Genomic DNA, 19,438 nt, shown 5'->3' with positions numbered 1-19,438 from the left:
TCCTCTTTCACTTTCATCAAGAGGCTCTTTAGTTCTTCTTCACTTTCTGCCATAAGCGTGGTGTCACCTGCATACATGAGGTTACTGATATTTCTCCTGGCAATCTTGAATCCAGCTTGTGATATAAGGTACAAAACTCTCTCACAATACTGGGCAGTGACATGTAGTTCTGATGTATTAAATGCATTTTCAATTTACACTATTTTCAACTAGAGTACATTTATCCATACTTAACTGCATGGTAAATAGAGGAAGATCTGTACAGAAACCTCTTCACCTGTGGAACTTGCACCTTTTGGCTAAGGTAAGCCTCGCTTAAGCTGAGGAGAGCAGAGGTGAAGGTCCCAGAACCCCACACACTGGGTGGAACCCTGGTTTATGGAGGAGGTGGTCATGATCAGCCCCAGGGCTGATCCCCGCAATGATCAATCCCTCCAGGCAAGAGGGTCCTTCTGCTGGAGAACTGTCCCTTCACCTGGGGCTGGTGGTGAAGGTACAATTGTTTGACTTCAACAAGGCAGACAGCTCTCATGTCATCAGCACTGCCTGTCCACCTGGTTCATCGTCCCTGCAGGTGCACAGGAGGTCTGATCCTGGGCTAGGGGTGTGTGATGATGCCCACCTACTCATAGCTTCCAATGGAGCCCATAAGGGAGAGGGAGGAGATGTGGTGTGGGGATGGTCTAGTACAACTAGAAACTTGTGTCTGTGAGAAGTGGGAGGAAGGAGTGACCAGGACCAAGTCCCCTTGGACACTAGGGAGGTTGCAGAATGAAATGTTGGGCAGCACACATGTTGGTCTATAATACATCTACCCAAAAACTCATTGACATTATAAAGAACCACCTGAAAACTTGCTTCCTTTAAATGGCACAAAATTGTTCATCACTTTTAAAGGAATATGTTATTATTAAAATATATATGCATTTTTAATAGAAAGAACTAACAAAGAGCTAACAGTGCACAGTATGTTAAATGCAGTTACTCATTTTATCGGAGAAGGCAATGGCACCCCACTCCAGTACTCTCGCCTGGAAAATCCCATGGGCGGAGGAGCCTGGTAGGCTGCAGTCCATGGGGTCACGAAGAGTCAGACACGACTGAGCAACTTCTCTTTCACTTTTCACTTTCATGCATTGGAGAAGGAAATGGCAATCCACTCCAGGACTATTGCCTGGAAAATCCCATGGACAGAGGAGCTTGATAGGCTACAGTCCATGGGATCGCAAAGAGTCTGACATGACTGAGAGACTTCACTATATATGGTGCCCTGAAGCTGGGAAAGACAGAGGGAAGGAGGAAAAGGGGGTGACAGAGGATGAGATGGTTGGATTGTGCATTGACTCAATGGACATGAGTTTAAACAAACTCTGGGAGATAGTGTAGGATGGGGAAACCTGGCATGCTGTGGACTATGGGGTTGCAGAGTCAGATGCGACTGAGCAAATGAATGACAACAATGTTGATGTAGATGATAAAGTGAAGCCCAGAGAATGAAGTAACTTTGTCCAAGTTTCACAGTTTCTACATCTCAGGCCACCTCTGATCTTTGCACCTCATTTCAGTGGACAATGAGTTTTGAATCTCTTTCTACTCCTTGCTTACTTTTAACATGCAGTTCAGAAGACAGACTTTCCCTAGCAAACCTGGGGAAAAGGTAAATAATATATCTACAGTCCTTTATTGCGTGGAGAGTGGTGCTCAATGGAGGAAAGATTCATTGTGATACTGATCACTTATCATTTGTTACACTGACCTCTTGTATCCAAACATTTTCAGATTGCTCGGCTTGTAGCCTCAACCCAACTAGGCACAAGGCCCCGATTTGTACTGAGGAGGAAGTCTGAGCCACAAGAAGACTTGAGATTGCAGAGGAAAGACAAAATCAAGAGAGGAAAACCCAGAAGGGTGGACATGACTACATTCTCCATGTCCCTAGAACTTTCTTCCAGGCTCTCATTACCTCCATGTTACTCAGTCTGTAAATAAGTGGGTTGAGCATTGGGGTAAAGATGGTATAGAAGATGAAGGTGGCTCGTTCTCCCACTGATGTCCTAGCAGAGGCTTTCTGCATGTACCTAAAGATGGCTCCCCCAGGGTAAGGGCACCACAGTTGGGTGAAAGAAGCTGTGGTCAGAGCTTTCTGTTTCCCCTCAGTGCAGGTCATGTTAATCACAGCAGTGAGGACCCAGGCATAGGAAGCCACAATGACCCCCAGGGACAACAGCAGCATGACCACACAGCAAGCATAGATGAGGTCCTCGAAGAGGGATGTGTCTGCACAAGAGAGGTGCAGTAGGGTAGGAAACTCACAGAAGAAGTGGTCCATCTGAGAGAGCCACAGTAGGGGAAGCTGAAGACCATGCCCGTGTTAATCAGCTACTCCACTCACCCAGGATGCCAGGCCATCAGATAGCAAGTCTTCCATTTCATGGGCACAGGGTACCTATCGCAGGGTGTGACACACAGCCATGTACCTGTCATAGGCCATGACTGCCAGGAAGAAGCACTGACTATTTAGAAGACCTGAGTGGCACAGCCGCCCTGAGACATGAAGTTACTTCCTGAGATAAAGTTGGCTGCCATCTTGGGCACCACTGTACCCATCATGGTCAGGTCCATGATAGAGAGCTGGCTGAAAAAAAAGTACATGGGGGTGTGCAGTGGCCTGTCAGCCTGAGTGAGCAGGAGGAAGAGGATGTTGCCAGCCAGGGCAGTAGCAGAGGCCAGAAGGACAAGGGGGAAAGGAAGAAGTCATATGATGAGTAGCTGAACAGACCCAAAAGGATAAATTCTGATAGGGAGGTGTCATTCCAGATGTTCATGGCATTGACCCTGAGGGAAGAAAAAGCAAGCATAAAAACAATATAACTTACCAGACAATTCCATCACATAAGGAAAATAACCATCTTCCATTTCTACCTCAGATCTCTGATATAGCCCCATCCTTTCCTCCTGCCATGAAAATTCATTTCGTCTCAGTTGACATCAGTGATTATCAAGCAGGATTTGATCTTATTTCTCTTGAAAGACTAAGAAGCAGGCCCTCAGAGGAGGAGAGTCGGAGAATGAAAGGGAGAGAGAGGAGCTTTAAATAACAGGTGAATAGCTGTAGATTTAGGCAAAGGGAATATACATTTAAAAAGATATGGAAAATAAAATTTGTCACCCCCAAATTTCTCCTTAGCATATGGATTTACTTAGAGCTGAAAATAATCAAGGCCCAAAAGACTAAAGAAGAAACTGACTTTCACCCCAAGTACCTAAAAGAGTACCAAAAGAGAAATCTGCAAAGAACATGGACTCAGTGTACCTGTGTGTGAGAGCAGACTCTAGGGAGGGCCTAGAGATCAGAGGCCACTCAGTTTCCCATTGTCGCTGCATAGCCCAGCAAACATTTATTTACCAAACATTTGCTTTTTCATCACCATGTGAATAGTCACAAACCACGATCGCCAACATCCTCTTTTGTATTGAAAGCCAAAATAGTATTTAAGGTGAGGTCCTTTCCATAGGGTCGCAAAGAGTCGGACTGAGGGACTTTCATTGTCACTTTTGTCCTTTTGGTGAGTTAATCACTTTTCTTGGGTCTCTCCCACATACGAAAGTTATTAAACCTGTGTTTGATTTTCTCCAGTAAATGTGTATCAGGTGAATTTAATTCTTAGACCATCCTGGAAAACCTAGACAAGTAGAGGAAAATTTCTTCCTCTAATGAGTCTCGCGAAGAAGGCAATGGCACCCCACTCCAGTACTCTTGCCTGGAAAATCCCATGGATGGAGGAGCCTGGTAGACTGCAGTCCACGGGGTCGCGAAGAGTCGGACGTGACTGAGCGACTTCACTTTCACTTTTCACTCTCATGCATTGGAGAAGGAAATGGCAACCCGCTCCACTGTTCTTGCCTGGAGAATCCCAGGGATGGTGGAGCCTGATAGGCTGCCATCTATGGGGTCGCACAGAGTCGGACACGACTGAAGCGACTTAGCAGCAGCAGCAGCAGTGAGTCTTGGGTGTGAAGAGAGAGAAAGAGAGGAGGTGGGAAAGGGGGGAATAGATGTAAGGACAAACCAACTTGAAAACAAAGGAAAAGACTCCTACCTCCCTCTTTCCTTAGCAATTACTTACAAGAAGTATAATTGTAACTTCCTTATGTCTCTGATAAGGTAAGTGAATGCGTGCAAAGTCACTTTAGTTGTGCCTCTTTGCGACCCTATGGACTGTAACCCACCAGGTTCCTCTATACAAGGGATTTTTCAGGTAAGAATACTGGAGTGGGGTATCCTGCCCTCCTCTGGGGGATCTTCCTGAACAAAGGACTGAACCCGTGTCTCTTACGTCTACCTGCATTGGCAGACGGGTTCTTTACCACTAGTGCCACCTGGGAAGCCCAGGGATTGATAAGCTATAGAGATTTGACAGAATGTGGTCCACTGGAGAAGGGAATGGCAAACCACTTTGGTATTCTTGCCATGAGAACCCCATGAACAGTATGAAAAGGCAAAATGATAGGATACTGAAAGAGAAACTTCCCAGGTCAGTAGGTGCCCAATATGCTACTGGAGATCAGTGGAGAAATAACTCCAGAAAGAATGAAGGGATGGAGCCAAAACAAAAACAATACCCAGCTGTGGATGTGACTGGTGATAGAAGCAAGGTCCGATGCTGTAAAGAGCAATATTGCATAGGAACCTGGAATGTCAGGTCCATGAATCAAGGCAAATTGGAAGTGGTCAAACAAGAGATGGCAAGAGTGAATGTCGACACTCTACGAATCAGCGAACTGAAATGGACTGGAATGGGTGAATTTAACTCAGATGACCATTATATCTACTACTGCGGGCAGGAATTCCTCAGAAGAAATGGAGTGGCCATCATGGTCAACAAAAGAGTCCGAAATGCAGTACTTGGATGCAATCTCAAAAACAACAGAATGATCTCTGTTTGTTTCCAAGACAAACCATTCAGTATCACAGTAATCCAAGTCTATGCCCCAACCAGTAACGCTGAAGAAGCTGAAGTTGAACGGTTCTATGAAGACCTACAAGGCCTTTTAGAAAAGATGTCCTTTTCACTATAGGGGACTGGAATGCAAAAGTAGGAAGTCAAGAAACACCTGGAGTAACAGGCAAATTTGGCCTTGGAATACGGAATGAAGCAGGGCAGTTTTGCCAAGAAAATGCACTGATCATAACAAACACCCTCTTCCAACAACACAAGAGAAGACTCTATACATGGACATCACCAGATGGTCAACACCGAAATCAGATTGATTATATTCTTTGCAGCCAAAGATGGAGAAGCTCTATACAGTCAGCAAAAACAAGACCAGGAGCTGACTGTGGCTCAGACCATGAACTCCTTATGGCCAAATTCAGACTTAAATTGAAGAAAGTAGGGAAAACCACTAAACCATTAAGGTATGACCTAAATCAAATTCCTTATGATTATACAGTGGAAGTGAGAAATAGATTTAAGGGACTAGGTTTGATAGATAGAGTGCCTTATGAACTATGGAATGAGGTTCTTGATATTGTACAGGAGACAGGGATCAAGACCATTCCCGTAGAAAAGAAATGCAAAAAAGCAAAATGGCTGTCTGGGGAGGCCTTACAAATAGATGTGAAAAGAAGAGAAGTGAAAAGCAAAGGAGAAAAGGAAAGATATAAACATCTGAATGCAGAGTTCCAAAGAATAGCAAGAAGAGATAAGAAAGCCTTCTTCAGCGATCAATGCAAAGAAATAGAGGAAAACAACAGAATGGGAAAGACTAGGGATCTCTTCAAGAAAATCAGAGATACCAAAGGAACATTTCATGCAAAGATGAGCTCGATAAAGGCAGAAATGGTATGGACCTAACAGAAGCAGAAGATATTAAGAAGAGCTGGCAAGAACACACAGAAGAACTATACAAAAAAGATCTTCACGACCTAGATAATCACAATGGTGTGATCACTGACCTAGAGCCAGACATCCTGGAATGTGAAGTCAAGTGGGCCTTAGAAAGCATCACTACGAACAAAGCTAGTGGAGGTGATGGAATTCCAGTTGAGCTATTCCAAATCCTGAAAGATGATGCTGTGAAAGTGCTGCACTCAATATGCCAGCAAATTTGGAAAACTCAGCAGTAGCCACAGGACTGTAAAAGTCAGTTTACATGCCAATCCCAAAGAAAGGCAATGCCAAAGAATGCTCAAACTACCACACAATTGCACTCATCTCACACACTAGTAAAGTAATGCTCAAAATTCTCCAAGCCAGGCTTCAGCAATATGTGAACCGTGAACTTCCTGATGTTCAAGCTGGTTTTAGAAAAGGCAGAAGAACCAGAGATCAAATTGCCAACATCCACTGGATCATAGAAAAAGCAAGAGAGTTCCATAAAAACATCTATTTCTGCTTTATTGACTATGCCAAAGCCTTTGACTGTGTGGATCACAATCAACTGTGGAAAATTCTGAAAGAGATGGGAATACCAGACCACCTGATCTGTCTCTTGAGAAATTTATACGCAGGCCAGGAAGCAACAGTTAGAACTGGACATGGAAGAACAGACTGGTTCCAAATAGGAAAAGGAGTTAGTCAAGGCTGTATATCGTCACCCTGTTTTAACTTATATGCAGAGTACATCATGAGAAACGCTGGACTGGAAGAAACACAAACTGGAATCAAGATTGCCAGGAGAAATATCAATAACCTCAGATATGCAGATGACACCACCCTTATGGCAGAAAGTGAAGAGGAACTAAAAAGCCTCTTGACGAAAGTGAAAGTGGAGAGTGAAAAAGTTGGCTTAAAGCTCAACATTCAGAAAACGAAGATCATGGCATTCGGTCCCACCACTTCATGGGAAATAGATGGGGAACCAGTGGAAACAGTGTCAGACTTTATTTTTCTGGGCTCCAAAATCACTGCAGATGGTGACTGCAGCCATGAAATTAAAAGATGCTTACTCCTTGGAAGCAAAGTTATGACCAACCTAGATAGCATATTTAAAAGCAGAGACATTACTTTGCCAACAAAGGTTCGTGTAGTCAAGGCTATGGTTTTTCCTGTGGTCATGTATGGATGTGAGAGTTGGACTGTGAAGAAGGCTGAGCGCCAAAGAATTGATGCTTTTGAATTGTGGTGTTGGAGAAGACTCTTGAGAGTCCCTTGGACTGCAAGGAGATCCAACCAGTCCATTCTGAAGGAGATCAGCCCTGGGATTTCTTTGGAGGGAATGATGCTAAAGCTGAAACTCCAGTACTTTGGCCACCTCATGCGAAGAGTTGACTCATTGGAAAAGACTCTGATGCTGGGAGGGATTGGGGGCAGGAGAAGAAGGGGACGACAGAGGATGAGATGGCTGGATGGCATCACTGACTCGATGGACGTGAGTTTGAGTGAACTCCAGGAGTTGGTGATGGACAGGGAGGCCTGGTGTGCTGCGATTCATGGGGTCGCAAAGAATCGGACACGACTGAGCGACTGATCTGATCTGATCTGATCTGATCAATCTTTTTAAAGTAAAATAATCTCTAACCAAACTTCTGAATCAGGAATGTCTTTTCAAGGATCTAAAATCCATCTCTTTGAAATGTAATCATCAAGGAAGATAGAATCCTTACTTCCTGAGTTGGACACAACTGAAGCAGCTGAATGAATTGCCGGGAGAAATATCAATAACCTCAGATATGCAGATGACTGTGATCTGAATGATGAATCATCATGTCCCCTACCCACCACCTCCCAGCTAGAAACTGTTTCTATGAGGGGTTTTGTTTTTGTTTTTAGATTCTACATATAAGTGAGATCATGGAGTATTTGTCTTTCTCTGTCTGTTTTATCTCACTTAGCAGAATGCTTTCAAAATTCATCTGTATTGTTGCACATGGCAGGATTTCTTATTTTTTAATGGATGAATTGTAACCCATTGTATATACCCATACTTTTTCTTTTTTTTTTCTTCCTTTTTTTCCAGCATTTTTAGAACCTTCTTTATGGTGAGTGTTCTTTTTTCCTCCCAGTTTTAGTGAGATATAACTGACATGTAGCACTGTATAAGTTTCAAGTGTACAGCATAATGATTTGATGTAAATACATTATGAGATTATCACAAAATTTAATTAACTTTACTTATCATCTCATATAAATACAAATTTTTTTTCCTTGTATGAGAACTCTTAGAACTCTCTCTTAACAGTTTTCATATTAAAATGCAGCAATGTGATATTCACATTTAGAGCTGCTGAGAGATTGAATACGCAGACAATGGACCATATATAAAAAAAGAACTCTGACCCACAAACTGCAAGAACTTGCCAAGGAAATCAACCCTCTTGTCAATCATAAACAGTCCAGCCAGGAAGGCAGTCTTGTAGAAGATAGAGTGTTCACTTGGGTAACAATATAGGAAGCTTAACAATCACTTCTGTAAAAATAGGCCCCAAATGTCTAAGGCTCGTTTAATAACTGACAACTTCCCTAATTTTTTGCCCCACTTCCAAGTTAAGGCCAACCAAAAAAAGCCAAATATGTACCCTACCAATATCGGTGCTGTTGATGAGATGCCAACAGATTCACCGCAGCGATATTCTGCACTCAGGGCACATGTGGAGCTTCTCTTTCCCAAAGCTTTCCCACTCTTCTGCCTGCCTTTGTGTCTCTGCCAAAATGCAAGTAACAGTGGCTGACCCTTTTGCTATCGAAAGCTCTGAAGAAAGACCCTTTGCTTCCCTCATGGGCTGCTCTTTGTTTCATTGCATAGTGCACAAATATAGCTTCTTGAATGGAAACAAAAAACCAACAATCAAGTCCATAAAGGTATAGGACGTCACTTGAGTACAAGTTTCATAGGTTAACTGACCAGGGACCACTTCATCATCCATGACCAAACTTCTGGAATGTAGCTAGATAATCCCTCTGATACTTACTGGTGATCACATTCTCTCCTAGCTCCCATGGGTGAAGTGAGGGTTAAGAGTCCTGAGGGAAGTGTAGGTGGACATGTCAAGGTATGGGTCCTTCCTTTGCTTAGAAGGGAGTCTGGGGTGCTTTTCAGAGCCAGGGCTATGGGTAATGAACTTTATCCTGAGGCCATGTCATTAATTTTGGCTTCTTCTTTGAGGTGGAGGTTCTATCTATTCCCTGGGGTCATTATGAGCTCAGTTGGGTCTCCCAGGATATCTGCTCTGCAACTAGAGATAGAAACCTGGGACATGAGCTCATCGATTTTGTAAGAAGCAGAAGAACATCTTGAATGGTTAGTTCTACATATTTTTATTTGGAGCTATAGAGTTGGAGGAGAGTCTGTGAGGGGATTTCTCAGGTCACCACTTGCTCATGCATTGCCCTGAGGACTAAATCTTTGCATATTGCTTGGCTTTAACCCGTTTCTGTTGAGATTTATAGGTCAGAGTGAAAGATGAACTGTGGGGAAAGGAATAGGGGTGGTAGGTGCTGAAGCAGGTGAGGGAAGACCTGACAGATAAGGACAGAAAGTGACTGAGAAATGTGTAGTTTCACTTCAGGCTTCAGATTATAGTGTCAGGCTGGACACAGAGATACTTCCTTGCTGCCAAGTGACAAGTGTTATCAGCATCGGAGACCAAAATATGATAATCCTAGTTTTCTTGGGGAAAATTTTTATCATTGATCATCTGTTCTCCAGCCTCTGAACTGAGACAAAGTGGGCAGACAGATCTGTTGTGCCTCTGCCACACATGTGTCTGCATCACCGCAATGTCCCTGCCTGTGCTGATCACGGAATCTACCTACCCAAGCTTACACTGGCTCCCTTGGCTGGCTGTGCTTAGTTGCACAGTCATCTCCCACTCTTTGTGACCCCATGGACTGCAGCCTGCCAGGCTTCTCTGTGCATAGGGATTCTCCAGGTAAGAATACTGGAGTGGGTTGTCAGGCACTCATCCAGGAGATCTTCCTGACCCAGGGTTCAAACCCAAGTCTCCTGCATTGCAGGCAAATTCTTTATCATGTGAGCCACCAGGGGCTGGCATGATTGTGCAATTCACTATGTCCTGGGATTTCTCTCCCACTGCCACAATTTTCTGACTCTAGAAATATAACAAAAACTAAATCTCCTCCCTACCCTGAAAACCTCTCCAAAAAGGTATAAGAGAAAGAAAACAGCTTTAGTTTTGAATAAACATTAAATCAGAATATGATGTGCATTATTGGTGATCTGCTAAGTGAATGCAGAGACAGAAGAATATCACTCTTTTCTACATCCAGGCAAGGATAATCCATTATATTCATGCTCTCAGGATAAACAGTAGCCAGTTCTCAAATAAGAGACTTGACAGCACCATTTGGCACACAGAGTTCATTCTAGATTCATCTGGTAATTGGAGTGACTGTGTTGGTTAAGTGGCTTTATTCAAAGGAAAACAAACTTCTCTCATTCTACGACAAGAGGGAATTCTGCCACTTGGAGCAAGGTGCCTACTGAAGTTAGGATCCTGCCCTCCTACAGAGCTGGGGAAGTAGGGTCTCTATCTTCCTGGATGATTGGAATGAAAAGATATGGATCTCAAGGTTTTTTTAATTAATTAATTTATTTTAATTGGAGGCTCAAGTTTTTGAGAAAGACACTACTGGGTCTGAATGCTGGCTAGAAGGTTATTTCACTTTTAAACTGTTTGTGTACATTCCAGACTCAAATAACTTACAAATTTCTCTAAAGTAAATGCTCTAAGAAAATGGGGGAAGGGAAAAATAAAGCCTTAGGTTTTTAATAGCATTTATTCTTACATCTGTTATACACTTTTCCTCCTCCTACTCTCTATTGAAAACTACAATGCTCTCATAGTCTTAAATCTGTATCCACTTTTCCTAAACCTATAGCTATTTATCGTAAAACCCCCTCTCTCTCTCCCTTTGCATTATTTAGGCCCCTTTCTCTGGGGGCGTACTGACTACTTTTCTAGACAAATAAGGATCAAATCTTGTTTGGTAACCATCGAGGACAAACGAGAGGAAAAGGATTTCATTGCAGAGGGAAAGGACAGGGATAAGACAGAGAGCTGGCTACTGTCCTCTAGAAGATACAGGAGACAGTATACGTATATGATGGAGATGCCAGGTAAGTTGTTTCGTTTTGATGTTTACTCATTTATTTTTCCCTCAGGGTCAAGGCCATGGACATCTGGAACCACACCTCGCTATCAGACTTCATCCTTTTGGGTCTGTTCAGCTATTCACCATATGACTTCTTCCTATTTTCCCTTGTCCTTCTGGCCTCTGCTACAGCCCTGGCTGGCAACATCCTCTTCCTCCTGCTCACCCAGGCTGACAGGCGCCTGCACACTCCCATGTACTTTTTTCTTAGTCAGGTTTCCATCATGGACCTGACCATAATGGGTGCAGTGGTGCCCAAGATGGCAGCCAACTTCCTCTCGGGAAGTAAGATCATCTCTTGGGGTGGCTGTGCCACTCAGGTCTTCTTAGTGGTCATGGTAGGAGGAGCTGAGTGCTTCCTCCTGGCAGTCATGGCCTATGACAGGTATGTGGCCGTGTGTCACCCCCTGCGGTACCCTGTGCTCATGAACTGGAAGGCCTGCTGTCTGATGTCCTTGGCATCCTGGATGGGTGGAGTGGCTGACAGTGTGATTGATGTAGGGATGGTCTTCAGCTTCCCCTACTGTGGCTCTCTCCAGGTGGACCACTTCTTCTGTGAGGTCCCGGCCGTGCTGCATCTCTCTTGTGCAGACACATCCCTCTTTGAGGACCTCATCTATGCTTGTTGCGTGATCATGCTGCTGCTGCCCCTGGGGGTCGTTGTGGCTTCCTATGCCCGGATCCTCATGGCTGTTATTAGCATGACCTCCACTGAGGGGAAACAGAAGGCTCTGTCCACGTGCTCCTCCCACCTGGCTGTGGTGGGTCTTTACTATGGGGGAGCCATATTTAGCTACATGCAGAGAGCCTCCACTAGGACTCCAGTGGGGGACCGAGCCACCTCCATCTTCTATACCATCCTCACCCCAATGCTCAACCCACTCATTTACAGCCTGAGGAACAAGCAGGTAATGAGGGCCTTCAAGAAGATGTGGAAGATGCAGGGGAGATAGAGAGAGATAGATATAGGGAATATAGACATGCCTACCCTTCTGGGGCTTCCTCTCTTGTTCTTCTCCTTCCTCTATAAGCTCAGATTCTTTTGTGGCTTGTTTTCCTCCTTTGAACAAATTGAACCCTCTGCCTTGCTAGGATGAAGCTATGAGTTGAGCAATCTGAAAGCATTGAATGGAAGATGTCAAGAAAACAGAGTAGTCATTAGTTTCACAATGAATCTTTCCTCCACAAGCACCTCTATTTTCATCTTATATATAGATATATATTACTTACCATTTCCCCAGAATTGCTAGGGACAGTCTTTCTTCTGAACTCATGTTAAAAGTGCAGAAGGAGAACCAATTCAGAAGTCATCACTCACTGAAATGTGATGCAAAGGTCAGAGATGGAGTCTTACTTGTAGGAACTGTGTGACCTTGGACAAGGTTACTCCATTCTCTGGGCTTCACATTATCATCTGCACCAATAAAGTAAGTCTGACATGTTTCTTTTGTTATTAAACAATGGAAAGAGACTTGTGCCTTCTTGAAATTGCACATTATATACAAGAATTGGTATGTAAAGACTAGAACTTCTTCATAGTCTTCCTCTAAGAATAACACCATGAATGGTAAAGAGATTACAAGTGTGTCATTCCATTTGGGGAGGGGGGGGGGCATGTTGATTATTTCTCATCAACACCAAGGTTATGATCTCAGAGAGGTGGCAATTAGCACTTCTGAAGCAGGACCTTAGTTCCCTGCCCAGGAATTGAACCTAAGTAGTCTAGATGAAAACCAGAAATCCTAGATGCTAGTCCACCAGGGTAGAGAGGCTAGAAGCAAAGTTGCTCTGGACCTTGCCCCATTTGAAAGCAAGAATATTTCATGGAGGTAAAACTGTAAAAACAAGTACAAAGTATATTATTACTAGCACAACACAACAGTTGGGAGAGTACAGAGAGAAGCAGTTTATTTATTTAAGACAGAGGCAAGGCAGAAATACACACCTGGAGAGAAAGGGAATGGGCATCTTCCCTAATGAGGAGGAGCACAGTAAAGAGGTGGCTAGTCATTTATCTAGGAACAGACCTTCTGGGTCTTTGTTCTCCTCTGGCCAAATATCTCACTTCTTTTTTCCACATCTGAACTTCCTTAGGACCCTCCCTGATATTCACGTGCATCTTTTTGCTAAGCTGGATTCCAGTGCAAAGGCTAAAAGGAGTAGGACAACACATATTATGGGATGATGCCTCCCTCCTTGGGAGTCTTTTTGCACATGTGTAGCTGAGAAGACTTCCTTGACCTCAGGAATGAGAGATGTGGTCCTCTTATCTCTTTACTCCAGCACAGTTCAGATCCCGACATTAACGTTGTGCTTGGAGTGTCTAAGAAAAATAAAATTTCAGTTTGACAAACTCCCACAGCTCAACCCCTGGGCCCATCTATCTGCTAACTCAGTTGGGAGAGAAATGAGGTGTGAGGATAAAACCCTGGCAGAAACTGGCTTCTATCCGGTTTTTAGCTCAAGAGCTCTGGAGGGATTTGGGAAATAATCTCTTGAGTCATGTCTTCTACAAATAGCTCCCTGGACACACTGGACCAAAAATCTCTTTTCAAACACACTGCTTCCAAGAGACTTGCACTCATATCCTTAGAGCCTGTGGGGTTTTGGCAACCAAGTGGGTGGAGTGCACACACAGTGGTGAAGGAAAGAGCATAGCCCGGCCCTGGGAGAGTTTAGTGTCTGGCTACTGATACAAAATGTTCTAGGCAGAAGGGATGACTGAGCAATGGCTGAGGCCAGTGTTCTAGAGCAAAGTGAGCCAGGGATAGGCTGAGGGAGAGCTGGCTAGAAAACAGGGCCCACATCTCATAAGGTTTGGTAGGCTATGTGAAGAAATAGGGTTTTGAGTAATGAGGAGTTATGATCTGCGCCCTCTGTTAGAAAAAAGAAAACCAACCTGGCTCTCTGTATGATCCACCCAAAAATCCTATAGTAATTCAAGTGAGAAATGATGACACTTGGATCATGATGGAAAAAAATGCAGACTGTAGCAGAAGTGAGCAGGTTCTGGGTACTTTTTTTCATTTTTTTTTTAAGAAAATTGAAATATAGTTAAGTTACAATGTTGTGTTACTTTCATGTATACAGCAAAGTGACTCAGAGAAGTATATCTATCTATCTATATCTATATCTATATCTATCTATCTATCTGTCTATATACATATACATTCTTTTTCAGACACTTTTCCATTATAGGTTGTTACAGCATATTGAGTATAGTTAGTCTGGGTACATTTTGAAGGTCAAACCAAGAGAACTTTATAGCTTACAGTAGAACTGTAAGAATGGCCTGATGTGATTTCTGTCTTTGTGGAAGATAACTGATGATCAGAACAATAAGAGTGGTATGAATTTTGGTGCTTTCCTTTCCCCATTCTATTTCCTTCTTTTTTTTCAAGTAGAAGTCAGAACCCCATTATCTCTTTATCTTTGATTGTTTGCAATTCGAATATGATATACTTAAAATTCAGAGTTTTTTTGTTTTGGAAAGTGTTTTTCATATTCATTGTTTAGAGATATAAATGGCATTACCACATTATATTAGTTTCAGGTGTACAACATAGTGATCTGATATTTGTGTTTATTGCAAAATAATCACTACAATAATCATAGCTAACATAGGACACCATGTAATTACAAAACTTTTTCCCCCTGGTAAGAACTTTAAGATCTACTCTCTTAACAACTTTCAAATATGCAATATGGTAATATAATTAATTATATTCAATGTTAACCACACTGTACCTTACATCCCAAGACAGATTTATTTTATAGTTGAAAGACTGTATGTTTTCACCCTCTTCATCCATTTTTCCAGCCCTTCAACTTTCACTTCTGGCAACCACCAATCTATACACTGTATCTATGAATTTGATTTTGCTCTTTTTTAGATTCCACATATAAATGAGATAATAAAGTATTTGTCATTCACTGTCTGACTCATTTCATTTATCATAATGTCCTCAAGGTCCATCCATGTTCTCACACATGACAAGATTTTCTCTTTTTTATAGCAGAATAATATTCAATTGTGTGTGTGTATGTGTGTGTACACATTTCACATTTTCTTTATCCATTTATCCAATAATGAGCTATTAGGTTGTTTTCACATCTTGGCTGTTACAAGTAATGTTGCAATGAGCAGGGAGTTTAGATATCTTTTTGCGTTAGTGTTTTCAGTTTCTTTGGATAAATACCTAAATGTAGAATTGCTGGATCATAAAGTAGCTCTACTTTAAATTTTTTGAGGAATCTCCATACTGTTTTTCATAGTGGCTACATCAATTTACATTTCCACTAACAGTGCACAAGTGTTTCCTTTTCTCTACATCCTTGCCAACACTTATTTTTTCTGTTTTAACAGCCATATCGACAGGTGTGAGTTGATTTTGACTTGCAGTTCCTTGATGATTAGGGATATTAAGAATCTTTTCATGTGCTGGTTTCCATCTCTGTATCTTCTTTGGAATACAATCTCTTCATATCTTTTCGCCTATATTTTAATTGGTCTATTTGGGTGTTATTACTATTGAGTTGTGTGAATTCTTTATATAATTTGGATATTAATCCCTTATCCAGTATGCGATTTTCAGATATTCTTCCCTTTCAGTAGGTTGTCCTTTCATTTTGTTGATACTGTCTTTTATTGTGCAAGAGCTTTTTAGTTTGTGGAGTCCCACTTGTTTATTTTTGCTATTGTTGCCTTTGTTTTTAGTGACAGATGCAAAAAAAAAAAAAAATGATTGCTAAGACAATTTCAAGGACCTTCTAAATGCTTTATTCTAGGAGGTTTAGTATATCAGGTCTCACATTCAACTCTTTAATTCATTTTCAGGTAATTTTTGTGTATGATATATGATAATGGCTCAGTTTTATTCTATTGCATGTGATTGTTCAACTTTTCCAACAGCCTATATTGAGGAACTTTTTCCCCTTTGTGTTTTTTGGCTCAAAATATTATTCAGTAAATATTTGGTTTGAAGTTTAATTGGATCAAAACTTAACTGACCATGTATTCATGGATTTATTTCTGGTCAGTTTTATTCCCTTTTATCATATGTCTTTTTTTATGCCAGTACCATAGTGTTTTGGTTTTATAGCTTGCTAATATAGTGTGAAATAAGGGAGTGTGATGCCTCCAGGTTTGTTCTTTCTTCTCAAGATTGCTTTGGTTACTTGGGATTTTTTGTGATTATTTACAAATTTTAAGATTGTTCTATTTCTGTGAAAATGCCATTGGAATTTTGATAGAGTTTTCACTGAATTTGAAGATTGCTTTTAGCAGTATGGACATTTAAACAATTTTAATTTTACTCATATATGAGGCAGGGAATATGTTTCTATTTATTTGTGTCTGGTTCAATGTCTCTCATCAACATCTTATACTCTTCATTGTATAGGTCTTTTATATATTTGATTAAATTTATTCCTATACTATTTTTATTATTTTTGAGGCATTTGTAAATGAAACAGTTTTCTTAATATGTGATAGTTCATTACTTGTGTATGCAACAGATTTTCGTATATTGATTTTGTATCCTGCAACTTTACTGAATTTGTTGGTTAGTTAATAGATATTTTTGGTGAACAAAATCTGGAGAGTTTTTTAATCTAATATATGTTATTTGCAAATAGTGATCATTTTTCTTCTTTTCCATTTGGATTACATTTATTTCTTTTTCTTGCCTAAGTGCTTTAGCTAGGATTTCCAATTCTATGTAGTATAAAAGTGGCAAGAGTGGGCATTCTTGTCTTGTTCCTGATCTTAAGAGGAAAAGCTCTTATTTTTTCACAGTTGAGTATGATATTCCCTGTAAGCTTGCTGTATATGGTCTCTATTACATTGAGTTACATGACATCTATACTCACTGTTGAAAGTTGTTTTTTTTTAATCATAAATAGATGTTGAATTTTGTCAAATGCTCTTTCTGTATCCACGGAGGTAACCATGTGATTTTCACGCTTAATTTTATTAATGTGGTATATTGCCTCGATTTACTTCTGAATGTGGAGCCACCTTGCATCCCTGGAATAAATTCCAATTCATCATGGTGTATGATCCTTGTCATGTATTGTTAAATTTGGTTCACCAATATTTTATTGAGAATTTTTACATCTAAGTGCACTGGTGGTATTGATGTTTCATTTTCTTTCATTTCGCCATCTTTGTCGGGTTTTGTATCAAGGTAAGGCTGACTTTGTAAAATAAGTTGAAAGCATCCCCTTCTCTTCTGTTTTTTGTAAGAGTTTGAGAACTTTGATATTAATTCTTTGAATTTTGGTTTTGGACTTTTGTTTGCTCAGAGGTTTTTTTTTTTTTTTTTTTTTGTAACAAAGGCCAGATTTTATATTTAAAAAGGAAATGAAATTACAGATGCATGAAGAGCAAAAATTTAAAATACCAAAGACATTTTGTTTGATGCACTTAATATCAATATTTGAAGGGATTTTTAAGATTTAAAAATAAGGCATTAATAATAGCTCTGTACAATAATATTTAAAAGAAGTAAGCCAGAAAGAAAAACACCAATACAGTATACTAATGCATATATGTAGAATTTAGAAAGATGGTAATGATAACCTTGAATGCGAGACAGCAAAAGAGACACAGATGTGTAGAACAGTCTTTTGGACTCTGTTGGGGGGCGGGAATGATTTGGGAGAATGGCATTGAAACATGTATATTATCATATAAGAAACGAATCGCCCGTCCAGATTCAATACAGGATACAGGATGCTTGAGGCTGGTGCACTGGGATGACCCAGAGGGATGGTATGGGGAGGGAGGTGGAAGGGGGGTTCAGGATGGGGAACACGTGTACACCCGTGGCGGATTCATGTTGATGTATGGCAAAACCAATACAATATTGTAAAGTAATTAGCCTCCAATTAAAAAAAAATGTTAGCAGTTTGAATCTGGCAATACATAGTCAAATGCATCATGACCATGTCAAGATTTTCCCAGGAATTAAAGTCAGTATGATGGTCAAAACCCAATACATGCAACTCACCATTTTTATAGATTTTAAAAACAAAACAAGAGAGGAGGAGCTAAGATGGCAGAGGAGTAGGACGGGGAGAACACTTTCTCCCCAACAAATTCATCAAAAGAACATTTAAACACCAAGTAAATTCCACAAAACAACTTCTGAATGCTGGCAGAGGACATCAGGCACCCAGAAAAGCAACCCAAGTCTTCGAAAGGAGGTAGGAAAAAATATAAAAGACAAAAAAAAGGGACAAAAGAGGGAGGGACAGAGTTCCGTCCTGGGAAGGGAGTCTTAAAAAGAGAGAAGTTTCCAAACACCAGGAAACCTTCTCACTGCCGAATCTGTGCCGAGCCTTGGAAGCACAGAGGGCGACATAACAGGGAGGAAAAATAAACAAACAATTAAAACCCACACATTGCAAGCTCTACGGTAACTCCCCCAGCGGAGAAGCAGCACAGATGCCTGCATCTGCCATTAGCAAGCGGGGGCTGGGCAGGGAGGCACGGCGTGGGCTGCATCGCAAGAATCTGGCCTGAATAACCCGAGCGCTATCTGAGTGAAATAATTTGGGCTAGCAAACCAGACTGTGGGATATCTACCACGCAAAAAGCCAGCCCTAACCTATGACACCGCCAGGCCCACGCACGGAACAAAGGACTGAACAGAGATAGCCGGCGGCAGACCATCCCCCTCTGGTGATAGGCAGCCAGGGCCGGAAGGGGACAATCACAGCCCCAGAGAGACATTATCTATAAAACTGTAAGCAGCCTTCTTTGCTAACTAAAACTTCTTGGGGTCTGGACGGTCAACATCTGCCTGAGAAGGTGTGCCGGTGGACACCTAGATAACCGAGCTGCGGGGAAGTGATAAGTCACAGCAATCGCGCGCGCCAAACACCTCATCACCTGAGCTGCTCGGATCTGGGAAGGGCACAAAACGTAGGCCCAACCGAGAGTCTGCATCTCTGAGGACTACCTGAGTGCCTGAACCTGAGCGGCTTGGACCTGGGAAGTACAGGCAGCCCAGGGCCGGCCATGGATGGTTCCCTGCAGAGCAACCTAGAGCCTGAGCAGCGTGGGCAGAGAGGCTACACGCACCGTGAACTGGGGGGCAGACCCAGTGTGGCTGAGGCACTGCGAACACACGCCAGTGTTATTTGTTTGCAGCATCCCTCCCTACCTCCCCTCAGCGCAACTGAACAAGTGAACAACAAAAAAAAAAGTGTCCTCCACCGTCCCTTTTGTGTCAGGGCAGAAACCAGACACTGAAGAGACCAGCAAACAGAAGAAGCTATAACAGAGGGAACCGCCTTGGAAGCTACAGGCAATA

At 41.9% G+C, this 19,438-nt stretch overlaps 1 protein-coding gene and 1 pseudogene across 2 annotated transcripts; one reads left to right on the top strand and one right to left on the bottom strand.

Moving 5' to 3' along the window:
- OR2O4P (olfactory receptor family 2 subfamily O member 4, pseudogene) lies at positions 1,919–2,825 on the bottom strand (annotated as a pseudogene).
- OR2O2 (olfactory receptor family 2 subfamily O member 2) lies at positions 11,138–18,851 on the top strand. Of its 2 annotated transcripts, XM_002689042.5 has the most exons (2): positions 11,138–12,048; positions 18,399–18,851. In XM_002689042.5, the coding sequence occupies exons 1-2, from the start codon at positions 11,138–11,140 to the stop codon at positions 18,484–18,486; spliced, it is 999 nt and encodes a 332-aa protein (XP_002689088.5). In that variant the 3' UTR covers positions 18,487–18,851. The 2 variants fall into 2 exon arrangements, with proteins under 2 accessions (XP_002689088.5, NP_001377189.1); NM_001390260.1 differs by lacking the exon at positions 18,399–18,851 and having other exon boundaries at positions 11,138–12,070.
- The last annotated feature ends 587 nt before the right edge of the window (positions 18,852–19,438 follow it).

Source organism: Bos taurus, chromosome 7 (assembly GCF_002263795.3).
Source record: "Bos taurus isolate L1 Dominette 01449 registration number 42190680 breed Hereford chromosome 7, ARS-UCD2.0, whole genome shotgun sequence".
NCBI lineage: Eukaryota > Metazoa > Chordata > Mammalia > Artiodactyla > Bovidae > Bos > Bos taurus.
The sequence above is the reverse complement of the archived record's forward strand: the minus strand, read 5'-3'. Positions and strand labels throughout refer to the sequence as shown.

Excerpts from the sequence above, each read along its gene's own strand:
- OR2O2 (XM_002689042.5), top strand. The coding sequence starts at position 11,138 with ATGGACATCTGGAACCACACCTCGCTATCAGACTTCATCCTTTTGGGT. Across the intron at positions 12,049-18,398 it reads ATGAGGGCCTTCAAGAAGAT|TCTTAAAAAGAGAGAAGTTT; the intron begins GTGGAAGATGCA and ends CTGGGAAGGGAG.